The 22880-nt window shown below is 52.9% G+C and overlaps 1 protein-coding gene across 2 annotated transcripts; it reads right to left on the bottom strand.

The window, feature by feature from the left end:
* Positions 1-229: 229 nt before the first annotated feature.
* On the bottom strand, positions 230-14830 carry SAPCD2 (suppressor APC domain containing 2). 2 transcript variants are annotated; one of them, XR_015774366.1, is made up of 7 exons: positions 14399-14830; positions 9739-9872; positions 8646-8792; positions 8433-8531; positions 7277-7390; positions 6226-6439; positions 230-4597 (listed from the first exon to the last, which is right to left on the bottom strand). XR_015774366.1 is itself a non-coding variant. In XM_014256215.2 (6 exons), the coding sequence occupies exons 1-6, from the start codon at positions 14802-14804 to the stop codon at positions 6311-6313; spliced, it is 1029 nt and encodes a 342-aa protein (XP_014111690.1). In that variant the 5' UTR covers positions 14805-14830; the 3' UTR covers positions 230-6310. The 2 variants fall into 2 exon arrangements, 1 of the variants encoding a protein (XP_014111690.1); XM_014256215.2 differs by having other exon boundaries at positions 230-6439.
* Between the last annotated feature and the right edge of the window lie 8050 nt (positions 14831-22880).

Raw genomic sequence — 22880 nt, 5'->3', positions numbered from 1 at the left:
GAGTCCTGTGGATCCCCACTAGTGACTGGTGCCAGCCTGATGTCATCCCAGTCACTGTCACCCTTTGCACCCAACCTGTGAGCCAGTTGCTCAACCATCACGTGATGTGTTTACCCAGCTGAATGCTGGACAGTTCATCTGGAAGGATACTATGAGAGACAGTATCAAAAGCTTTACTGAAATCCAAAAAGATTACATCAACTGGCTTTCCTTGATCAACCAGGTGGCTACCTTGCCATAAAGGAAATTAGGTTTGATAAGCAATTTCATGAAGCCATGCTGACTGTGACCAGTGACTATGTTGTCTTTCAGGTGTTTTTCAGTAACTCCCAGAATAAGCTTCTCCATAGCTTTACCATGCGCTGAAGTGACACTGAACAGGCCTGTAGTCTTCTTCTTGCCCTTCTTGAAAATTGGACCCTGTGGCCAAACCTCTGCTGTACAGTGGCCATGGTCCTGTGTCTGGCATGAGGTGTGTATGATGGGACCCTTGGGTCCTGGTGCAACCTGTGCCAGGAGGTCTCAGTGCCCCGTCTTACATTCACACTTGGGAACATCGCAAGGTCTCAGGGTTCCCTCAACGAAGAAGGAGTTGGATAGTCCCAGCTGTACCCCAGACATGGTGCAGACTCAAGCCACCTGCTCACAAATCCAGATCCCCATTTTTTAAATGAAGTACCAGTGAGAAGGATAAGAGTTAAAACTGCATGGAATCACTGAAGTAGTACAGGACAAATTCAAGGACAAATAAAAGCAATCATGAAAGATGAAGGAATGATGAAGGGTTCTGCAGGAACCAAGAGCCATGAACTGAGAAGCAAAGAGCAGGAGGACACTATAAATCAAACTAAAATGCCAAAGAACAACTTTGTTTAAACTTTGTGCTCATGAGCATAGTAAAATCCTCACCCACAGGCTGTGATTGTCCCTTACTCACAATAGCCATCCTGCCTGCAGTCAGAGCCAAGCTGGGTAGGAGAACATGAGAAAACACACAGCAGCTCAGACACAGCCATCTCCCTGCATGTGACTGGAGTCAGGGAAGCTAGACCCCATCCAGACGTGACCATCAGGAGGAATCCCTGGGAGTTGTCAAAACTTCTGTTTCACATTCTGTTTCTTATTTTATGTTACTTGACAAAGCTCCTGCTCAGAAGAGCCTTGGGGGTTTGAAACTTCTCCCTCTGCTCCCCTTTACATGAAATCTCTCCCTGTTGTGGTTGCATGCCCTGCCTGCCCCGTATGCAAATGAGTACGGGTCTTTCAAAGCACATGATGCCTACATAACCACCATCATAACTTACCCATCAGAAAAGGCTCTGTCAGATCCAACATATAAATCAACTCTTTTCCTGCAGAACTTGCTGCCTTGCCTTGAAGGAATCCTGTCTCAGAGCTGTGGAATCTCAAACCCATCGGATGCTAGAAGAACCAAAGCAAATCATGCTGCTCCTGGCAATTATGCTCCCGCTCCCTAAATCCAGCTATCCACCAGAACAGGTTCGTCTGGCTGCACAGCATCCCCCTGGCTGCTTCTACAGCCCATGGCACTCTGTGTGTAGGTATTTTCTTCTGCAAAGTAATAAAAATGGTGACAGGTTGGATTAGTTATACCAGGCAGAACAACCCCAGTGAACAGGAGCCGGTAGCTTAGGAGAAAAGGAGGCTACGTCCTGTGATAGCTCGAGAGAGATCCCACAGGGATATGGCCCAGTGGACTCTTCCCCTTTATTTGAATAAAGTTGAAGGACTCCTCTGTCTACTTTGTGGTAGACTGGATTTCCCACAGACAACCAATATGTTCCGCAAAGAAATGCAGTTTTACAGTCGTTCCCTGAACAAGGTGACAGGCCGCTGTGACTGCTGTTGCCCTTGGCCTTGGTTCTTTCTTCCCGTATCCTGAGCAGGTGTGAACCTGTTCAGTCAAACACAGCTAAGTCAAGCAAAGATCTCAAACAGATAGGATGGGTCTGGGAAATTAATGAAAAGAAGTGAGTTAAAGAAAATCAGGCTGTGAACAGCTCAGCTGCAACACAGAGAGCAACTGGAGCAGGACCTTGGTGGAGAAAAGCCCCCTGAGGGTCTCCAGAGGCTTCTGTGATTTACCTGGCAGCTGGCAAGGCTGAGTCTCCAAGGAAAAAAGAAGTGGCGAGAATGGAGTGAGAAGCCAGAAGTAGGACAAGGGTGCCAAAGACACCTGGATGAAGTCTGACCTGGACAGGGAATCTGATGGCAAGGGGAGCACAGCAAGGGCCACGTGGATGGGAGGGCTTGAGCCCCAAATAGCTTCCACCCTCCTCCTTCAAAGCCAAGTCAGAGCTAAAGGGAATCATCCCTGGCATGTGGCACAAGGAGGTGTCTGTGGCACAGGAAGATGTCCATGACACAAGCAGTCACACAACCTGAGCACCTGGACAGTGATTCATCACCTTTCCTGGCCATCACCCTTCTCCAGCAGGATTGCTCCCTGACACTCCTCTCAGCATCATGAGCATCAAACCAGGGTGGGGGCTCTGGAGGTGCCAGCATGTGATTACTCGAAGCCCCTTGAGCAAACTGAAGTGCCTGTGGCATGGGAATCATGACACCAGGGCTTTGCAGTCTGCTGTGTTGCAATGGGCTCTGATTGAGGGGATTTGCAGAGAAGGCAGCACCTTGCACTGGGATTAACATGCTGCTTCGTCTAACAGACACAACTGATTTACCAAAATATGGATATGATCTAGTATCAATATCCAACTGAGACGGACAAAGACTCTTTAACCATTTTAGGGTTAAAAAGTGTATGTTTATTAGCAGCTCTGGGCCAGTGCTGGACCAGTGCTGGGTCTCCCCTTAATATGCATGGCCCCAAATACAGGTAAATACAGGCTTTTTATTTACAAAAATATTAAATACAAATGCATATTCATAACCCAGTTGCCACCCACTCTCTGCTTCTTATGCTAATTTAAAAAAAAACAATTAAGCATGTGTAGTTTGTTCTTTGAAATGGGTCGGTGGTCTTATTAGGAGCAGGGGTCACAAAAGGGAGGGAAGGGATATGGCTCTTCCTCGTTCTGACCTTTCTGCCTTTTCAATGCAAAGTGACAAACGGACCCTTGGCTGGGCTCCTAGTTTCATGTCTTCAATGGGTTTCTGATTTGCAATTGTCTTATGTTCTTGAAGTTCTTTGTTTCTCCTTATAAGCCCAGCTGAACAAGCATAAAGTTGACAGACAGTTATTAGCCAATGATCAACCTCTAATTTTAGCAAAGCCTCTCTAACTACCTTTAATTTTAGCAAGGCCCGTCTATTTATTTTTTTTTAATTAGATTAAGCAAGGCTTATTTTTAATTAAGGCCTCAGTTTCTCTAAAATCTTGAATTCTTCAAAGTTTATGTCTCACAGTGGGCTCCAGCAGTTATCAGGGCCCTGGAGGCACCACAGATCTATGCAAACCCAATTCCAGCAGGAAAAGGCCTGAAGAGAATGGAAGGTGTTCACCTACATGTCCCAGCATACACATCACTATCAGACCTGGCCTCAAATGCAGGTCTCATGGCCCCTGAGCCAGCCCCCGCAGTTAAGTGCGCCAAAGTGGACACAGCACAGACCCACAGGGGAGGGTCAGGCTCATCAGGGACCTAGAAACAGTGTGGGCAGGCCAGAGTGACAGCCTGAGGTGAGCCCTGCAGTTTCCAGGGTAAACTTGGTCCCAGTGGGCCCTGGCACTGCCAGAGCTACCCTGCAACCTGCAGCAGTCTCACAGAAAGCAGGGTGGGGGCCAGAGCTGCTGGCAAGGGCTGGGACAGAGAGAGCTGCCCTGGCTCTGCATGGAGCAGCCTGGAGCGGGAACTGTGACTCTCTTTTTCCTTTGGAAGCCCTCATGGGCTCCACACCCGAGTAAAGGCATGAAATGGGAACCAAGGGCAATTAGCAACCCTCTTCCTGCCCCATCTGGAACTAGTGGCTGCCCTAAGCAGCACCTGGAACAGGCCATGGCAGAGATCCCTCCACCAGGTGCCAGTAAGTGGACTGGGGTCTCCCTTTTGGCTCCGCTCCCAGCAGGGGAGGCTCAGCCTCTGCAGGGTGCAGGTTTCACCCCACAACCGATGGAAGGAGGGTTCCCTAGTCAGCACAGGTTCACCGAGTTGCCATCTCAGCATAGGGCAGAGGGACACTTGCTACACATGCCATGCCACTGAGGTCCCCTGTGACTGACCCTGTGGAAAGGAGCTGCTGCAGAACACCAGCCAGTGTTGCCACCTCTATGGGGCAGCTCTGAGAAAGGTTACTTAAAAGCAAGTAAGAGGTTGTGAATTGCACCAGCACTGCCTTAGCAGTGTGAGCCCCAGCACAGCTTCTGGAGGAATAGACAGATGAAGCTACAGCACTTGGAAGGGGTGCAGGTGGGTTTAAGACCCTGCCCCACAGCAGGGGACAGGGCATCCCCAGTCCCTGGGAAGCCCAGAGGTGATGGGAAAGGACATGGAAACATATCCAGGTGCAGAGCCCCCTGGGCTCTTTGTTTGCTCACCAGATTGCAGCTTCAGCTCCCCCTGCGTTCTGAGAGACAGGACAGTCAGGGACTTCAGGGCTGGCAGCAGTAGATGGGCTGATTTAGGGAGAGAGACAAAAGGATAAATTAAATAGGTCACCCCACTTTATTAGCCCTACAGACAGATAACCCTCATAAAAAGGTTCCGTTCTAATTAAACCTTAGGCAAAACAGGCACTGGACACCAGAGAAGACACCACAAAAAGGATAGCAGAAACTGATGCCCAGGGGACAACTAAAACCCAACTCTTGCGGACAGGGGACATGACGAGCCATGGCCCTGCTGCTCCTCCTCCACCATCCCCCTGGCACTCTACTGATCCCTACTCCAGCTGCAGGCAAAAGGGCAGAGCAGGGATTCATACATTGCAGTGAGCTTTAGCTCAGGATCAACCTCAAAGAGAACTGCTGCATGGGAGAGAGTCCTGACAGATAAGAACAAAAGTGAGAAGAGATTTGGCCTGCATGTGTCAGCTCAGGGCAGAGCCAGCACCTTCTGCCCAGCTCAGTTCAGTGTCACAGCATCATACTTGGAGAATCGGAGCACAAAACAACCCCAGAGAGAAAGGCCTTGGCCCTGGGGGTACAGCGGGCCAGGCTGTGCTACATGGGATCACCAGTGAAAGTACCACGGATACCAAGTAGCAAGCCACAGTCAAATGTCATTCAGCTCTAGCATCATCACTGAGGTGGGAATCCCATCATGATGGGAAGCAGGAGGAGTCCTGAGATGCGCCAGGACTCATCTTAGACCACCACCACCCCTCAAGACACCTGCAGAAGAGTGCAGCTCACAGTCAGGATGTCATCCCTGGCAGTAGCCTCCACAACCACGTGAGGCAGAGCTGCCATTTCTCCATGTGGAGATGTGCACAGGGAAGAGCCTGTTAGCCTCTGCTCTGTCTCACACTCAGTTAAATACAAAACCAAGTTCTAAAGCCCCTCCGCGAGGTCAGGCTGATGTGAGCATCCCCAGGCTACAGAACATCATTTCTCTGACAGTCATGAAAAGAATGTAATCCTGGCAGGTATCAGGAAGTATTTGCCAGGTCAAGCCAAGTAAAGGGCGAGGTGTCTGTCTCAACTTGTCAACAGCCCAAAACAGCAGCTCAGAGGCAGAGGCTATCTTGATTAGGTCTATGGCTCATTCCCTACAGGAACCTGCAGACATGTAAACAGCAACTATGGTATCACTACCACAAACACGACAGAGGGGTTGCCATGAGGACCACCAGTTTGGGCACTACAGGGCCAGGACAGTGTCCCTGGCAGGCAGAACATGGGCAGCAGAGAGGGGCCAGGCATGCCTCCTTGGATTTCCAATCTTAGTCTTCCAACGGCAGGACAAGCATGAGCCTCTAAGGACCAGGCTTGTCTGGAGATGCTGGCTGGAGTGTTGAAGATGCATCACTTTTTCCCATGAGCCCCCAAAATCCAGCCTAAGTCAGCAAGGGCACAGCAGCTCACCCCACACAGGCAGCACAGACAGCAGCCATGTCTCCCACATGCTGGGGGTCACAGGGCTGGGGACAGTGTCCCTGCAACCCATTCAGAGACAGGAAAGGAGCAGCTTGAGAACAGCGTGGCTGATAAACCACCAGCAGGGCAGGGATGCTCCCCAAAAGGGCTCCCAGCTTCCTCCCACAGAGATGCCACCAGCAGCCCCAGATCTTGAGACACAACACCTGGAGCAGTGGGTGTGATTAGTTTGGAACAAGAGTCCCTTGAAAATCCCGAGGAAGTTTGGGGATGGGGTGGGGGAGGCATGTGCTAGATGAAGGTGGAGTCCAGCTGGCTCATCTCATGGTTGTTGTTGGCATGAGCCTCAAAGAGCTGCTTGATCAGGGCAGATTTCTCCTGCTCCAACTGGGTGATGCGCTCACTCTTGTCAGTCACCTCCTGCACAAGATGGGAGGAAAACGCTGGTTAGAGGAGGAAAATGCTGGCAACTGGTGTGTGGCAGGTAAAATTTCATAGAACCACAGAATCATGGGCTTGGGTAGGAGGACATTAAAAAAGCCCATCTCATCCCAGCCCCTAACCATGGGCAGGAACAGCTTCCACTAGAGCCAGTTGCTCCAAGACCTGTCCAACCTGTTCTTGAACACTTCCAGGGATGGGGCAGCTTCTCTAGGCACCCTGTGCCAGGGCCTCACCACCCTCTCAGGGAACAATTTCTTCCCAGTATTCCATCTAACCCTGCCCTCTGGCAGTGGGAAGCCATTCCTCCTTGTTCTGTCCCTCCAGGCCCTTGTCCCAAGGAAGAGCCCCCTGGAAGGGGCTCTAAGATCTCTCCGGAGCCTTCTCTTCTCCAGGTGACCCCCAGCCTGGCTCCAGAGCAGAGGGACTCAAGCCCCCAAAGCATTTTTGTGGCCATATGCCATGACAGAAACCCCAGCAGTGAGCCTGGCCCTAGCAGACCATCACTCCCCTGACAGCCCCCAGCTTCAGTCTCTGCCCTCTCTTGTGACCTCCATTTGTCACAGCCTTTTCCTCTGCCAGGAATGCCCCATCCCTACCACTGACTCACCCAGCAAACAGCTGGAGACAGCTGGGCACAGCTCTATGCCAGAAGGTCTCCACGTGCAGGCCCACACACCCTTCTCTGGGATGACCAAGTCTGGCCAAGCTGAAGGAACACTTCCCACTGCCTGTCATTCCTTCTCTGGCCCCATCCCATCCCCTTCCTTTCCCAGCACGCCCAAGGGCATCTCCTCCACCCCTACCTCCACTCACCTTAGTGAGAAGCCGATTCTGCTCCTTCAGCATGTTGATGGCTTGCTGGGAGCCTGTGGAGGCTGGGGATGTTACAGGCACCAGCCTGCTCAGGGCTGAGGAGGGGTTTGCTGCCTGTAGAGAAGATGAAGGTGTGGTGGCCAGGCCGTGTCCATTGGTCGGACCCAGGATGCCACGACTTTCCCAGAGAGAGCTGTCCCACAAGAGATGGCCTTCGGGGGTCTCTGGCAATCCCTGGCCACTGGGTAACCTTAGCAAGGGGCAGCCTGTGGCTGCAAGCGATTTCAGCTCAGTGATTTCAGCTCTGCTTGCGAGGCTATCCCAGGCCAACTCAGAGATAGAGAGACAGGAGCATCGTATGGCGATTCCACAGAGACATTTTTATTGTCCAGCAGCACTGTGAAGGGTAGCCAGGGACATCAGCTGAACTGGGCAGAAGCTGGGGTTTTTATGGGGGAAAGCCAAGGTGGTATCAGGGGGAAAATCAATGGGTTACAAAGGATCAGCATAGTCACCAAAGTATGGTGGGATAGCTCACCATGACGACAGAAGATGGTCCCATCTAAAGGACCCTCTCCAGGAGAGGGCTGAGATAAGCTTATCACAGCTCCGTCAGGGTACATTCCTCCAAGGGAAAGCCTTGACAGGCTGACCTGCCTCCACACGAAGGGAATGAGACACTGGGCCTCTTATCTTGTGGCCCTTCCGAGCCCTTCTTCAAGGTGAGATGTTTCTATGGCACACAAAGAACTCAAAGAAGCCCAGCAGATGATTAAAATCCCAGCACAGGCCATCACAGGGTTTCCAGCTCACCAGGCAGAATGGGGAAGCATTCCTGCCACTGTGCCTGGCTCCTGCCCAGCATGACAGTCAGCTCTGAAGTGGCTGACTCAGCGCCTCAGGAGGTTAGGCTTCTTATTCCCTTGACAACGGCTGTACCTTTTTGGGCATCTCCTTTAGCCCCCCAAATGCCTTATGCATCCTCCAGCCCACATCAGGACCAGCTGTGCTGTCCTCTTGGCTGTCCTCCATTGCCTTCCCAGAGCTGGGGGAAACTCTGGCAGCTCCAATGTCAGCCCAGCCACCAACATGGGTGGGACAGGATGAATCCTAAGATCACACAAACAACCTGAAGCTACTGATGTGCTGTTCTCACCTTGCCAGCAGTGGAAAGAAGGTCACCCAGGCAGCGGTTCACCTCCTGAAGCTTGGGCACCAGGCGCCCCAGGTGACTCTGGCCACCCTCAGCGAAATCCTGCAGGATGGGTTAGAAGAGGCTGGAGGTTACCATAGGGTCAGCTCCAGGTCCAGCTATCTCCCAGCCCTGTTCTCCAAACCCACACGCAGCCAGAAGAAGGCCCAGACTCACAGCACTGGTCCTCTTCTTCCCCAGGAGCCGCTGGTGCTCCTGCATGAGCTGGATGTGCTGGCAGTACCACGCTCGAGCCCGGTCTATAAGCTCCAGGCCCTGCAACAGGACATCCTTCTCCTGTTCCAGCTCCTTCATGTACTTCAGCTGCAAGACAGAGCACAGGGATGTCACCCACTCCCCACCAAGGCTTTGTCAAGTCCCAGGAGTAGGTTTCTTCATGAGGTGTGGGGGGATGTGGATACAGGCAAGGGTCTCAGCCCCTTTCCCCATGAAAGGCTACAGAGGGGCAGGATAACGACTGCTGCCTGATGCTGCTTTGGAGAAAGACTTTTGGAAGAAAAGTTCTCCAGTTTGGAGAACAACCAAACTGTGTGAAAGACACTTGGGTCACCTCTACCCTCCTGCTCAGCATTGCAGGTGCAGGTTTCTTCACCTATTTACCCAGGAATGCAGCAGGAGCATGCCCACAGCTGCCCCCCGCTCCCTTTGGGGTGTGTCAGCCCCAGAACAAACATACTTGGATTTTGGTGAGCACTGAACAGACCCCTCCATCCTGGGCTGCCTGAATAAATTCAATGTGGATTTCTCTGCTTTGCTAGCAAAAAGTCTGTCAGAAGCCGAGAGGACCTGCATGTTTGAGCCCTGATCTGCATGGAACATCTGGGAGGGGACCTAGCCTTGCCCCACTGCTTGCCAGCACAAAGCATACCTGACCCTCACTGGTGTGCTCTTAAGGCCCAGAGATACATCTGTTCCCACACCTCCACCTTTGTCTTCCTCTTCCCAAGACCTTGCCCATTGGGAAGGCAGCCAGTACACTGGCTTCGTGGCCTGACCCCACTCTGGGGGAAGGCATCCACCTCCTCCCTGTCTGGCACAATTCAGGAAAGAAAGCACCTTGGAAATAATGGCAAAACATCCACATACATCAACAGACCTTCATATCCAAAATATCAGGATTTGCCCGACAACTCACAGCTCACATGTGCAGGGTGGGCAGAGAAGAAGCCAAAGCCCAGAGATTAAGTCATCAGTGAGGGAACCCTGTAATCTACCTTCCCCCTCATGGGAGCCCACAACACTCCCTTACCATGCTGAAGTCCACACCATTGGTGATGGTGTGTCTCCGGTGTTCTGCACGGCCTCTCTGATGCCTCCGAGTGTCCCCAGCCTCTGGGTGGCCACTGTCTCCCTGGAACTGCCCTGCAGACTTTGCATCATCACCTGGAACAGAGGAAAGCATGAGGCCACAAGCTACTTTCAGCAAAATCCTCCCCACAGCCACTTCTGTGAGATGATCTGCAGGGTGGTCTTGCAAACAGGGAGAGACTGAGCAAACCACCAGCCTACTTCTGTTTTTGTCCAGGCAGGACAGGTGTCAGGAATGACTGACTCAGCTGTGCCAGGCCAGCAAGAGACCTCAATGTCATCTTCTGTAGAAAGCAAGCAGTTTCCAGGAAAAGCTGGTCCAGTCCCACCTGGGGCAACGAAACCATTAGTGATATTGACTGCCTTCACGTGTCTTCATGGGACACCCGGCTTCCACTCAGGTGGCACCAGCTGTGCCAGGAAGCCAACTTCTCCAGAAGGCAGCTCCTGCTTGGTGATGGACTTGGCCATGTGGATATCCAGCCCAGACACTATGTCTATGATGTAACCATAAAGTAAATCAAGCTGTAGATTTTCCAAAATTTTATTAAAACCCAAACATCCTATCCTGCAAAAGACTAATCTACTACAAACACATAGCGCTGATGTAAATCCATGGATAACCTATTTTTGAAGATTAAGTTCATACTGGCAGGTTCCAGGCTGGATCAGGCACCTCCTGCCTATCAGCCAGGGCATGAATTCCCTGGGCACTTGCAGTGAAGTCTGTACAAGCCCCACACTGCCTGCCCTCACCAGAAACCCAGCCCTGCAGTCACAGCTGAGCCAGCTCTGATCCACTGCTAGCCGAGCTGGTAGAGCAGCACCCTGACACCCCACCGTCCCAAATCACAGCATCAGGGCAGCCAAGGGTGCAGCCAGCACATCCCCAGGCAAGTCTGGGCAGCAGCCTGCTTCTCCTCCCATCCTGCCCCAGACCCCAGCCAAGTGCCCAGCACACCCTGTCTCGTGCCACCCCCTCAGTCCTACAGCTCGCCTGCTCCCTGCACACTTGAGGTTTCCTCAAGAGTTCCTTTCCTAACCTGGCTTTTCAAGAAGAGCAGTAGGGAGCTGGCAAGTGATGGCAGGCAGCTGGGGAAAACACCCTCTTCCCAGGACAGTTCCCCATGCGTCTGCCAGGCACTCCCATCCCTCGCACATCCTTCTACCAGAGCTGCCTGGCACAGGTCTGGCACATTCCCTGCTGCAGGCACATGAATGGCCGTGAATGCCAGTACAGGGTGTGTGGCACCACATGGGCTGGCATGTTTCTTCCCTCTGCTCCACAAGTTTCCTCAGCTGAGCACATGAACATGACGGAGGAAGGATATGAGGCAGGAGAGGGCAGCCACGGCCACAGGAGCCACCCTTCATCTTGAAGGTACAAGGTGTGGGAGTCCTATAGCAGGGCTGCCTGTGCTGCCACAGTCACACTGGTGCAGGGATAGGAGACAGGCTCAGCTGGCAGCAGGCAATGCTACACCTCAGTTTGTCACTTTGTATCACTGGGGAAAGAAGCCACTATGCCATGGGAAAAGTCCTCCTTCTAGTCCATCACAGTATCTCACTCAACTTCCCAACAAATACTCTGGCACAGACAGGTCTCCAGCACATCAGCAAACACAGTCTTTGATATCACCCATCCATCTGCTTTGCCAACTCCCTTTGGTTTCATGTACCAAAATCTACCTGGGAGGAACCCAGCAGGACTGGTGTCACCACACGTGTTGTCCTGGCAGACCTGTAGTATATCCTGCTTGAAAAGCTGAGGAACAGCCCCAAAACCAAGGATACTCCTAACAGTCAGAATCCCAAGGCAATGCCAGGAGCACTTCTGGTCAGAGCTGTGGGACAAACGTGTTAGAAAACTTTTTGCTGCAGTAACCTAGAAGTGCTGGGTTGAGCTGAGCTGCACCTGTGATAAGCAGGAGCTCTTGGTCAACCAGCTGAGCTCTGCACACCTGAGCTGACAAGGTAGTGGCTAAAACAGGACCCCTGCTAATGAGCTAGGAGAGTTCTTCTTAGGGAAGGAACAGGATAAGCTCACTAGAGGTGGAAGAGATCCCGCCATGAGATAATGGAGAAGCTCCTTCCTCCCTCTGGGACCCTCTCTGCCCAGGACAAGCAGACACCTCATGGTTGTTTTATACTTCTCCACAACTATCCTTGGCAATGGCCCAGACAAGCCCCTACAAACCATCCTCTCCCTCCTGCTAGTGCCAACAACTCTCCAGAGGCTAGGGCCAAGCCACCCCTGGAGCAAGGGAAAGCACTGTGCTGGGGAGAAGCCAGTGCCCCAGGCCACAACACACTTCCAGGGCTTTCTGCTCTGTGCTTTGACTTCTCCAGGTCCCAGCTCACAGGGGTACTACTGGGGTTAAGAACCCCAAGAACAATGCGCTCAGACACTGCTGTGACAAAACACCAGAAGAAGGGACATCATTGTGGTGACTTCCCTGCCCTGTGACTTCTCCAATATCCACCTCATCATCCTTGTGTCCAGTGTTGGCACTGTTGGCTCCCCAGGGACCATGGGGTGCCAAGCAGAAGCTTGCACTCTGCACCAGCACTGCTGGGCTGAGGAGAAGCTGGAAGCCGACTTAAGCAGGGACCTCAGAAGCACTTCAGCCCACACGCTAGCAGTGGCTAGTGTGTGAGAGGGGACAGAACTGTTGTCCCACTGGCTCCCTGCACCCCTGGACGTTCCAGGAGAACCACCTGGCCCCAACCTCTGCCATTTTGCCATGAGTCACATCCAAATCACCTCTGACATGTGTAGATGCTCCTCAGACCATAAAGCAGAGCTGGGCAGGCACCCTGTGAGAGCACCCTCTTCCCACAAAACACAGGGAGGGAACATTTCCTCCGACTCATTGCAGCTTATGAGCACTGATACATCTTCTCACTGCATTTGGTTGGGGTCTTACAGAAGCTACCACATGCAGCTGGAGGCTCAGAGCAGCCTCACACCAAAATGATATACCCTTAGTGGAGACAGGTCTTCCTGGAGCCACAGTCAGTTCCCAGCACCCACCACACATCTCCGCAGCAAGGACGGAGCTATATCCTGCCATGACGCTGCCTAAGTCCCTTGCAGCCAGCTGAGAACATCCACCTGTTCAACTGCACCTTGGGACACCATCTGTGGAGGGGCGCACTGGGCAGGATCACGAGCTAAAAGAGATGGAATAACTGAGTTGTACTATTTTCTGAACTGCTGAATGAACCTGAAACTCAGGCCTCTTGCCAAAATACAGCCCTGCAGCGTGGGATGCTAGCAGCAAGGGCTGAGGCTCTAACCCTGCCTGCAAGCTCTGGACAGTTACAGAACATCACCCGGTAATGGAAAGATCCTCAGCAAGCAGAAAGCTGCTTGTTTCTTCCCAGGGCAGAGATTTCAATCTGCTGTCTATTCAACAAACAGGATTTTTTTCAGGTTTTTCCAGATTTACACTCTTGATGATAGAATAGTCTGCTTAATAGTTCCCTTAGATGAAGCTCTGGTGGTTAGTCTGGAGTCAAAATGGAAAGCAGAGAACCTCAGACACAGTTAAAAGTTTCTTCTCCACCCAGCAGAACAGACTGGGAGGGAGTGGTTGGGAAGGGAAGGCAAACCAGCCTGACCTTCCCGAGGTGGAGGAAGTCATTGCACTCAAGTGGTGCAATAATAAGTACCAGTTCCTCACACAGACTTTGTCTCAAAAGCACTTCACAAACCTAGATAAAGAATTATTACCTACCCAGATAAGCCCAGAAACCTGGTTTCCTTATAGCATATTCTACTGACTAGCACCAAATCAAGATGCCAGTGAAACTGGCATGTCTCCTCCATGTTAAGGTCAGTGTACCACCCCGGAGGGCTCTGGCAGAGCCAGCACAGGGAGCCCAGATCCCAAGGAAAGGGCAGAGTCCACAGGGATGTGCAGGAGAGCTCTATGGACAGAACCTGGGACAGCAGAGCACATCACCCTGGCACTGCTCTCCCATTTATTAATTGATTAATTATTTGTTATTTGGAATAGCGCTGTGGAATGATCAAAACCAAAAAGCTAGATCAGGTTTTGCATTTTGTATTTGTCCAAACCATGCATGACATCGTGAAGGAATCATTCCTGAGGGCCAGCCCGGCGCAGAGCCCACCGAGCACACGGCCGCTCTGTGACCGCAGCTTCACCCCAGCGAAGCTGCTCGGCTTTGGGGGTCCCCAGGGCCCAGCCATTCTCCGAGACTCCCAGCTGTGCTACCCATCCCTGGAGAAGGTCAGGACAATCACGGACACATTACGGCAAAGCCCTTAATTCCTCCTGTCAGCGCTATAAATAGCCCAGCGCATCGCGAGGGGGGCACAGACCTGGGCGGGCGGCGGCGCTGGGATAGTCACACCTGGATCGGAGTTCAGCGAACCCAAACCAGGACGAACAGTAACTCTGGGGGAGTTCTACACCGGCCCTGAGGGAACGCTGGCTCTGAACCCAGAGGAGGGCACAGGGGAGCGGGGCGGACCGCGGGATCCCATCCCGACCTCCGAGCGCCGGTCCCCGTCCCGGGCGCTGCCATCACCCCCGCGAGCTCGAAGCCCCCAGCCCAGTACCGTCACTCACCGCGGCCTCGGGGCTGGCCCTGCCCCGGTTCCCGCTGCCCGGCGCTCTTCCCCCGCCGCTCTTCGGAACAGCGAGGGCTTGGTGGCTTCTCTACGCTCCGCCGTCCGCCGCTGACACCCTCCATCGGGGGCTCAGCCCCAGGCAGAGCCGCCCGCAGCCCCAGGACGAACCTCTCGAAGGTGAGGTACCCGCTGGCCGGCGCCGCCTGCCGCAACCCCTCCATCACACCGGCAGGCAGCTCCTGGGCTTCCGCTCCCCGCCAGCGCGACTCGATCTCCCGCAGGTGCACGTAACCCCGCCGCCGGTCATCCAGGATATCGAAAAGAGTCCGCAGGCTCTGCAGGAAAACCCGGGGAAGACCCTCGGTACCGCCGGGGAGCGAGCGGTCACCGCGCTCCGGGGCCATCGCCGCCGCTCCGAGCGTTACTCCAACGCCCGCCCCCCCGCGCCTATTTGCTGGCGGCGGGGAGTGCCGCCTTCCCATTGGCTGGCGACGGGCGGGCTCTCCGGCCATTGGCTGAGAGGTAGCACGGCAATTTGAGTTGCATGCGGCGCCCGCCCCGGCCTGGGCCCGCGGGGGTCCCGCTCCTCTCGCGGGGGGAGCCCGACCCTCCCCTGCGGACGACGGACCGCGACAAACGCCAGACCCTTCCTCCGTCTTGCCCCCGCTTTATATACTGAGCATGATGTCGTATGGTCCAAAATATCTCTTATATCTCTTGGGTCCGTTGGGGTCAGCTGTCCTGGCTGAGTATCCCCCGAACTCCTTTATGCACCCCTATCCCTCTCCCTAGTGGAGTGGGGTGAAAAGCAGAAAAGACCGTGGGTCTGTATAAGCACCATTCAGCAATAAGAAAATTATCTCCATGTTGTCAACACCATTATTTTGGTCTCCGTATTTTCAGTGCAAATCCAAAACCTGTCCCCGTAAGAGCTACTGTGAAGAAAATTAACCCAGCCAAAACCAGCACAATTTCTAACGACTTCTGAGCCGATGTGATTAGTGAACAGGGACAAGGAAAATCCCAACGATGGCATTCACTCTTACTTGCCACCTTTGCAAATGCACCCAAGAAGTGCAGCATCCCTACAGGAGGGGGAGCAGAGCACCAGAACGAAGGAGTCTTGGGGGGTGTACTTGTCTGATGCCATGGGGGAAAGAAATGCTGACAGAAGGAATAGAATCCCATCCTCCCAGTGCTGTGGCTGGTAAGGCACCAGTGGCCAGCAGCCAGCAGGAGATGTGGTAGGAGCCCTATTGAACCACAGACATAACAGAGGGGAAAACCCAGCAGTGTTGACAAAAATGAAAGAAACAGGATTTGGATCTTATCTTTTACAAAGTTAATATGCACTGGCATTGGTGAGAGAATGGGTTTCTGTGTTTTACAGGGAAATTTGTTGTGATTTACCAAAATATGGATACGATCTAGTATCAATACCCAACTGAGACAGACAAAGACTCTTTAACCATTTTAGGGTTAAAAAGTGTGTTTATTAGCAGCTCTGGGCCAGTGCTGGGTCTCCCCTTAATACGCACGGCCCCAAATACAGGTGAATACAGGCTTTTTATTTACAAAAATATTAAATACAAATGCATATTCATAACCCAGTTGCCACCCACTCTCTGCTTCTTATGCTAATTTTAAAAAAAAAAACAGGCATACATAGTTTTTTCTTTGAAATGGGTCAGTGGTCTTATTAGGAGCAGGGGTCACAAAAAGGAGGGAAGGGATATGGCTCTTCCTTGTTCTGACCTTTCTGCCTTTTCAATGCAAAGTGACAAACGGACCCTTGGCTGGGTTTCATGTCTTCAATGGGTTTCTGATTTGCAATTGTCTTATGTTCTTGAAGTTCTTTACCAGACTCTTTGTTTCTCCTTATAAGCCCAGCTGAACAAGCATAATTAGTTATTAGCCCATGATTAACCTCTAATTTTAGCAAAGCCTCTCTAACTACCTTTCATTTTAGCAAGGCACATCTATTTTTTTTTTTTAATTAGATTAAGCAAGGCTTATTTTTAATTAAGGTCTCAGCTTCTCTAAAATCTTAAATTCTTCAAAGTTTATGTCTCAACTGTGTGAAGCTGTGGTTACACTGGGAGCAGCTGGAGACAGCTCTGCTGTCCCCAGCCAGGACAGCTCCTGCCAACCCACCTCATCACCCCAAAGCCCTCCACACTGGAGTTTGTCACATGCAGGTGCAACACCATGGGGTCAACATGGGGCATTTATGGTGAGCACCAGGGTGACATTGCATGGGGGGTCCCTGCTGCCAGAGCCTGAAGCTATTATCTGAGCAGAGTGAGCCTTCTTCTGAGCTCAGTCTGGAGGTGTACCTGGCCCCTGCGCTGCCCAGGGATGCAAGATCTCATCCTCTGTGTCCCCAGCTGTGCAGTTTGGGAAGGATCCAGTTATCCAGGTTTATCTAGTCATAGTTACTCTTTTGTCCTGCCCAGCTACATGCCCTTTACATGCCCTCTGAGCCTGGGCTCCATGCCCAGCTGCCCCTTTAGAGAAGGGCTGCTGTCCCAGCAGAGCAATCATCCTACATTCTACCAGGAACAGCTGCATCTTGGGCCCCTGATCCAAACATTCTGTCTTTTTTGCTTTTTTTCCCTGCCATACAGTCTGCATTGCTGGGCTACCACAGTCTCTGGTGCCCTGGGCCTGCAGCCCTCCCACTCTGCACCTCCTGGCCTGCTGTTGTCAGTGCAACTCCCTGGGAAGCAAACTGAGGATGTGATGACCTGAAGAAGACCCTGGGTCCTGGGGATGGGGAGCTGGGCCATGCAGGGCTGACTGGACTAAGGAGGTGCCTGTTATATCTCAGACCTGCAAGTGGGTGCTGATCATCCCTGTGATCTCCCAGCTAGAGTGTTCTCCCATCCCAGACCATCCCCTTGTGTTGCTGCAGCCTTGCTTGTATCCTAGGCTCTTGCTTGTATCCCAGGTTCCAGAATGCCAGTGCTATTCTCCTCTCAGCACGGATAAACTGCCTCCTGCCTTAGGAGGGTCACCTGGCACTACCCAGTGCTCCCTGTTCTCCCCTCCCTGCCTGTGGCTGATATTTGCAGCACTGTGAGCAAAGGCCCACTCCTAGGTGGAAAGGAGAGGTCTGCCCTCCCCACTGCAAGATATGATGGAGGCTGAGCCTCTGCTCACCAGCATAGTTCATTTCTGGGGGACACTTCCCATCCTAAGGGGATCAAGCACAGCATCCAGGCTCTGTTTCAGTGTCCCATCAGGTCTCTGCCAGAGCCAATGACTCACTGTGGCTGTGATCCCAGCCTGCTCACCTCTGTCTGCACAGCCACCCTGCTCTGTTCCAAGGTACAACTGATTGAAGGCAGATGCTCCCTCCAGGAGACCCATGTGATGGGGAAGAATGAGGCTCCCAGAATCCCTGCTTTGCTCTGCAGCTGCATACCGCAGGGACCATGACTTAAACTCCCCCACATTACACAAAGAGGCAGCAGCACACAGAAGATACCCAGCCCCGGAAAAGCAGCTGTCAGGGAGCAGAGCAGGGGCTGAGGTCTTGGCCCGCACCCTGGAGGAACACATTGCACTGTGTGGGTTCCCTCAGAGCCAAAGCATCCCTTTGTGGGACACCCATGTGGCAGTGGGTGCAGACAGTAGAGGTAGAGGTGACCCCATCCCCCTGCTGTGGTTCTGCATGGTGAAATTCATCCTGCACCAGCCTGGGAAAAACAGGCTAGGGATAAAATTAGCTAAAGTTTTTATTACTGGGATTTTATTTTTAAAAGCAATGGAAAGTACACCACTGGTGGGAAAATCCCGGAGGTCTGGGCCAGCCTGTGGGATAGCAGTATGCCTCTGCTCTGTGGTGGATATCTTGCACACCCCAGGAGGGATGTGAGATGGGAGTTAGCTGTAGGAACAATCAGCATGGCAGCAAGGACCATGAGAGGGCTGATCCTGCCCCCCGGGATGCACCAGGATGATGCAGTGGCACGCACATGGGGCAGCTGGGACAGCTGAGCCCTGCCAGGAGGCATCACATAGCCGTAGGGCCCCTGGGAAACTCTGGTGGGAAGGAGCCTTCCTGTCTAAGCAGTACTGGTCCCTCCAGCCAGAGAAGATACAACTGGGGGGTCTACAAACTCAGACAGTCCTGGAGAGATTGGAGAGGGATGGAGCCACCAGCTCTTCCAGTGAAAGTAGAAGCCAGATCCAACCCATCCTAAAGCAGGCAGTTCCCAGTGCTGGGGTGTAGCAGTTCCCTGATAAGGGATGGTGCTTCTGGATGTTTGCCTGCAATGCAACAGGGATTTTGACAAGTACAGAAAGAAGGGATCTAGTGAAGGGTGAAAATCAGAAAATCATGGCTGGCTCAGGACACCCCCCCAGCTGAAGACAGCGGGAGACAGAGAGAGGGCTTGTCATGTGTTGTGCCAGGCTGCAGAAACAGGGCTGTCAGCCTGAGGGGCTGCCCTGTACCTCGATACTTCTTGGCCCTCTGTCCTGGCAGGAGAGGGCTCCTGGCAAGACAACCAGGAGAAACCAGTGGGGCTTTTCTGGAAAAGCTACCTACTTCCTGGCTGGTTCAATGCCAGGACGACAGGGATCCCTGCACATGGACCCCCTCAGGGCTTGCATCAAACAGACACTGTCCTGGGAAACAGGAGACAAAAAGGGGTTTAGAAAGTGAGGCAAGAATAGAGATTTGTACTTGGTTTTGATTTTCCTTCCAGGCAAGGATTCTTGCCAGGACGGAGATTATAGCCTTGGATACACCAAGATCCTTCCAGACCTTCAACGCCTCTAAGAGGACAAGATCTGGGCTTGGAGCTGAGGCTGGAATACATCAGTGGGCTCCCACTCACAGGGTGCAGAGGCTCAGCAGGAGCTGCACTCAGTCAGGAGCTCACTCCTGACTGAGGGAGACTATTTAATTCCCTTATTTTTTTACTATACCAGTGTAAACACTGGTTGGATTTGTAGCTTCACTGGCCACAGACTCAAAAACACCCCAAAATGCCTCATATGTGTGTGCGGAGGCCTTAGTGCTGGGACTGGTGTGGGCATCCCTAGAAATTCTTGACAGGTCCTTGCTTCCATTCCAGTCCTGTCTGACTCCAACTTTGTGCAGGTGGAGATGTGAGTAAGTGCACCCTGAGCAAAGGTGAACCTGGCTTCAGGTTCACACATCTCTGATGGAATGTGGGATACACCCAACAGCAGGACAGGCAGCTGGGAGGTTTCCTGATACCCCACACAGTATTGGGATCCCTCCATGCAAGGCAACAAGATACTGGGGAGAGAGTCAGCCCCAGCAGCTGGGGAAGCCTAGACATCCAAGTCTTTTGCTTGGTGCAGGACTCACCCTGCCTGGAGGTCCCTGAGGAAGAGGCATTTCTGGGCTTGCATGGGTCTGCATTGGCCTGCACTAGCCAAAGAATACACCTGATGTCTCAGCTGAGTCCCAGGGTATGTCAGTCCAGGTCCTGACTGGAGTCACAGAGCCCTGAGGACTGGGAGTAGGTTCCCACTCCTCCATCTGTCTGTGCCTCCAGTGCAGCTCCCAGGCAGACCTGAGATTGGGAATGGGAGTGGGATTGATTGAAGTTTGGATTGAGAACGGGACTGGGGGATTTCTCCCATGGACCACAGCCTGTGGATGGGTGGGAAGCCTCAGCCCAACCTGAGACCAAAGATCCTTGCCTTTATTCCTTGGTCTGTGCTGCAGAGACAGATGGGGGCTGTGCTCCATCTGGGAACATCTTTGCAGCCTCATGCTGTCCCAAATGTCCTTCTGGCTGCTACAGGGACTAGGCTGCTCTCCAGCCAGCCCCTATCTGTCCCTGGGTGGAACTCTGTTGGTTCTTGGTCTGGGTGCCTCTGCAGAGGAACCCCACTGGCTCCCAGTGCTCCCTCAGGAGAAGGTCAGGACCCCCAGGGCTTCTGCCAAGGCTAAGATCAATATTGTGCTGGAGCAGCTCTGGAGTGTGTTGTGGGATTGTTTGTGCATTGCTCAGGGCTGGCCTGTGCTGGGCCAATCCCAAAACTGTTGAATGCTTCTGGATTGAATGGTCCCCTGCACTTGCTGTTGGCTGAGGAGCTTGCAGATGGGAGCAGAGAACCCTGTCCTTAACCCCTCCCTTTGGACCCCAGCCTGTTGCAGTATCTACAGGCTCATTATGTTCTTCCTGTTATTACCCAACCACATATGGAGCTGCAGGGCCGCCCACCAGTGCTCCCAGATGTGCTCATCCGTGTTTTACAAAGCCACTGAACAGCCATGATTCCCACAACTAGCAAATCCCACCTCTCAGAGACATCAGTTCCTTCTCCTGATCCAGTGTCTCCTTTGATCTCCTTGAATGATCCGTTGTTCAACCCTGCAGCCCTCACCCAGGTGTCCCCACCTCAGAGGCTTTTGTTAAAAAAAAAAAACACCTCTCCTTTGTCTGAGGAAGTGGCGGTCCCCTGCACTGCTGGGTGACTAATGCACTCCCCACCTTCTCCTCTTTGTACTCATCTTTCACTCTGCCCCCAGGGATTATTTCTCCTGCTCCATGGTGGGGACGAGTTTTTCTGCCCAGCTGGGATGGGTGCCAGCATGCCCTGTCTTTCCTGGGGAGTCTGTGCCTGTGCCTCTCCTTGGAGGAAAGCCCTGTCTCCCTGGGTGACTGAGCTGAAGCCCATGTCCACACCACCTGCAGGGGATGTAGAAATACAGACAAGAGTTCTCAGGTGCCTCAGGCATGCTGGCGACACATCCTCATCCAGCTTTACCTGGGATTAAGTTCTTTGTGTTTGTCCAGATATAGGGTGAGCCAAAGACATCAGCACAGTAGGGAGTTGAGGCTCTTGAGCTGGTTTCCCTTTGCCTGCGACATCTATCCCTTTCTCTGGGCTCCTGTCCAATGCCGCAAAGAAGGATAGAACCGTAGAATAGTCCTGATAGTCCTTAAGGATCACAGAATCACAAAATCATTAAAGTTGGAAAATGCCTCTAAGGTCGTGGAAAAAAGTCCTGGCCCTACACAGGATACCCCAACAATCCCACCCTGTGCATCCCTGAGAGCATTGTCCAAATGCTCCTGGAGTTCTGGTAGCCATGGGGCTGTGCCCATTCCCTGGGGAGACTGGTGAGTGCCCCAGCACCCTCTGGGGAAGAACTTTTTCCTGATAACCAGACTAAACTTCCACTGACACAGCTTCATGCTCAGGTGCTATCACTGATCAGCAGAGAGAAGAGATCAGCATCTGCCTGATCTCACAGGTTAACCTGGTCCCTTGCTGCTGTGGCCTCATCACAGTGGTGACACAGGCTGTAATCATGAAAAATTTGCATTAAATTGTGGGGAACTTATTGCTGCCCCACAGAAAACCCTGCTCCCGCGTCTGGTGGATTGTCTGGTTATTTCAGGTTTCAATGCCATTTTCATATCTGGTCATGCTGAGGGGATCTGTCCCTCCTGCTATCAAAGCAGTTCCCTAAAAATTCACAGTGTTCCTCTGTCCCTGGGAATGGTCAAGGGAGGATGAATGCATGGAGAGTAGCACTGTGGAGATCAGCAGAGGTTACAGAGGTGAGACGCTGGCAGGCTGACAGGGTGGCAGGCAGACAGGCTGACAGGGTGGCAGGCAGAGAGATGGCAGAGTGGTGGTGCGGCAGGGCAACCAGGCTGTGCTGGGCTGGCTCCCCCACGCAGCTGCTTGCTTATTGAACCTGCTCATTTGGGCAGATTGTATGCTTCACAATCTGAGTCCTGCAGAGATGACATCTGCTCTTGCCTTTCTTTGATAGTGCCCAAAGTCCAGACCCCTATTTCTGCAGACAAACAAGGCTGCTCTCACCTCCTGCCGCTGGAGCAAGTTGCCTGCTTCATCTCCCATGGCAGAGAAAGCCCTCCCTGCCCCTCATTTGCTTTTTCCCACGGAACTTCCTTGTGCATGAAGCTCAGGCACTACCCACCTGGGGCAGCCACCTCAGCGCAGACACCTGCTCCTCCCCAGGGACATGGCTGAGTTCCCTGCGAGTGGCTGGGGCTGCCCACACACCACGGGCAAAGGTACTGCCAGCCTCAGTGCCCTGCTCTCTGGCCTGTGGTGCCTTGACAGAGCTACATGGGAAAGGAGAAGTGACAAGAGATCCCCTCCCCGCTTCCCCCCTTACCGGGGCAGCAGCTGGCAGTGCCCAAACCTGGCTGGGCTGAGCTCAGCCAGCCATGTTGGGGTGCTGCCCACCTGAACATACCGTCACAGGGTATTTGGGTATTTCTCTGGCTATACATGTGTGTGCCTGGCTGACATTCCCCTGGGAATGGGAGTATTTCCACCCCAGCATGTCCAAGCTTTTGGTGCCTTCCTGGTTGCACTGGAGGTTGACTATCCTGGGACACCAGTGGTTGTCCATGGCTTGGCACAGGTTCCCTCAAACCTCAGCTCACACCTCCTACCCCCTTGGGGCTGGAAAGAGGGTGGCAAAAGTGACCCCATGAAGAGGAGGA

The sequence above is a fragment of the Pseudopodoces humilis genome, chromosome 22 (genome assembly GCF_049639895.1).
Source record: "Pseudopodoces humilis isolate 2021_Gansu_Grassland_sample_001 chromosome 22, ASM4963989v1, whole genome shotgun sequence".
Taxonomy (NCBI): domain Eukaryota; kingdom Metazoa; phylum Chordata; class Aves; order Passeriformes; family Paridae; genus Pseudopodoces; species Pseudopodoces humilis.
This window is presented reverse-complemented; position numbering and strand designations above follow the sequence as displayed.

Bases quoted from the DNA above. Each gene is read 5' to 3' on its own strand.
- SAPCD2 (XM_014256215.2), bottom strand. From the start codon at position 14,804: ATGGCCCCGGAGCGCGGTGACCGCTCGCTCCCCGGCGGTACCGAGGGT. The intron at 8,532-8,645 runs GTGAGTCTGGGC...CCCATCCTGCAG, and splicing joins GGAAGAAGAGGACCAGTGCT to GATTTCGCTGAGGGTGGCCA. The intron at 6,440-7,276 runs GTGAGTGGAGGT...CATCTTGTGCAG, and splicing joins AGAATCGGCTTCTCACTAAG to GAGGTGACTGACAAGAGTGA.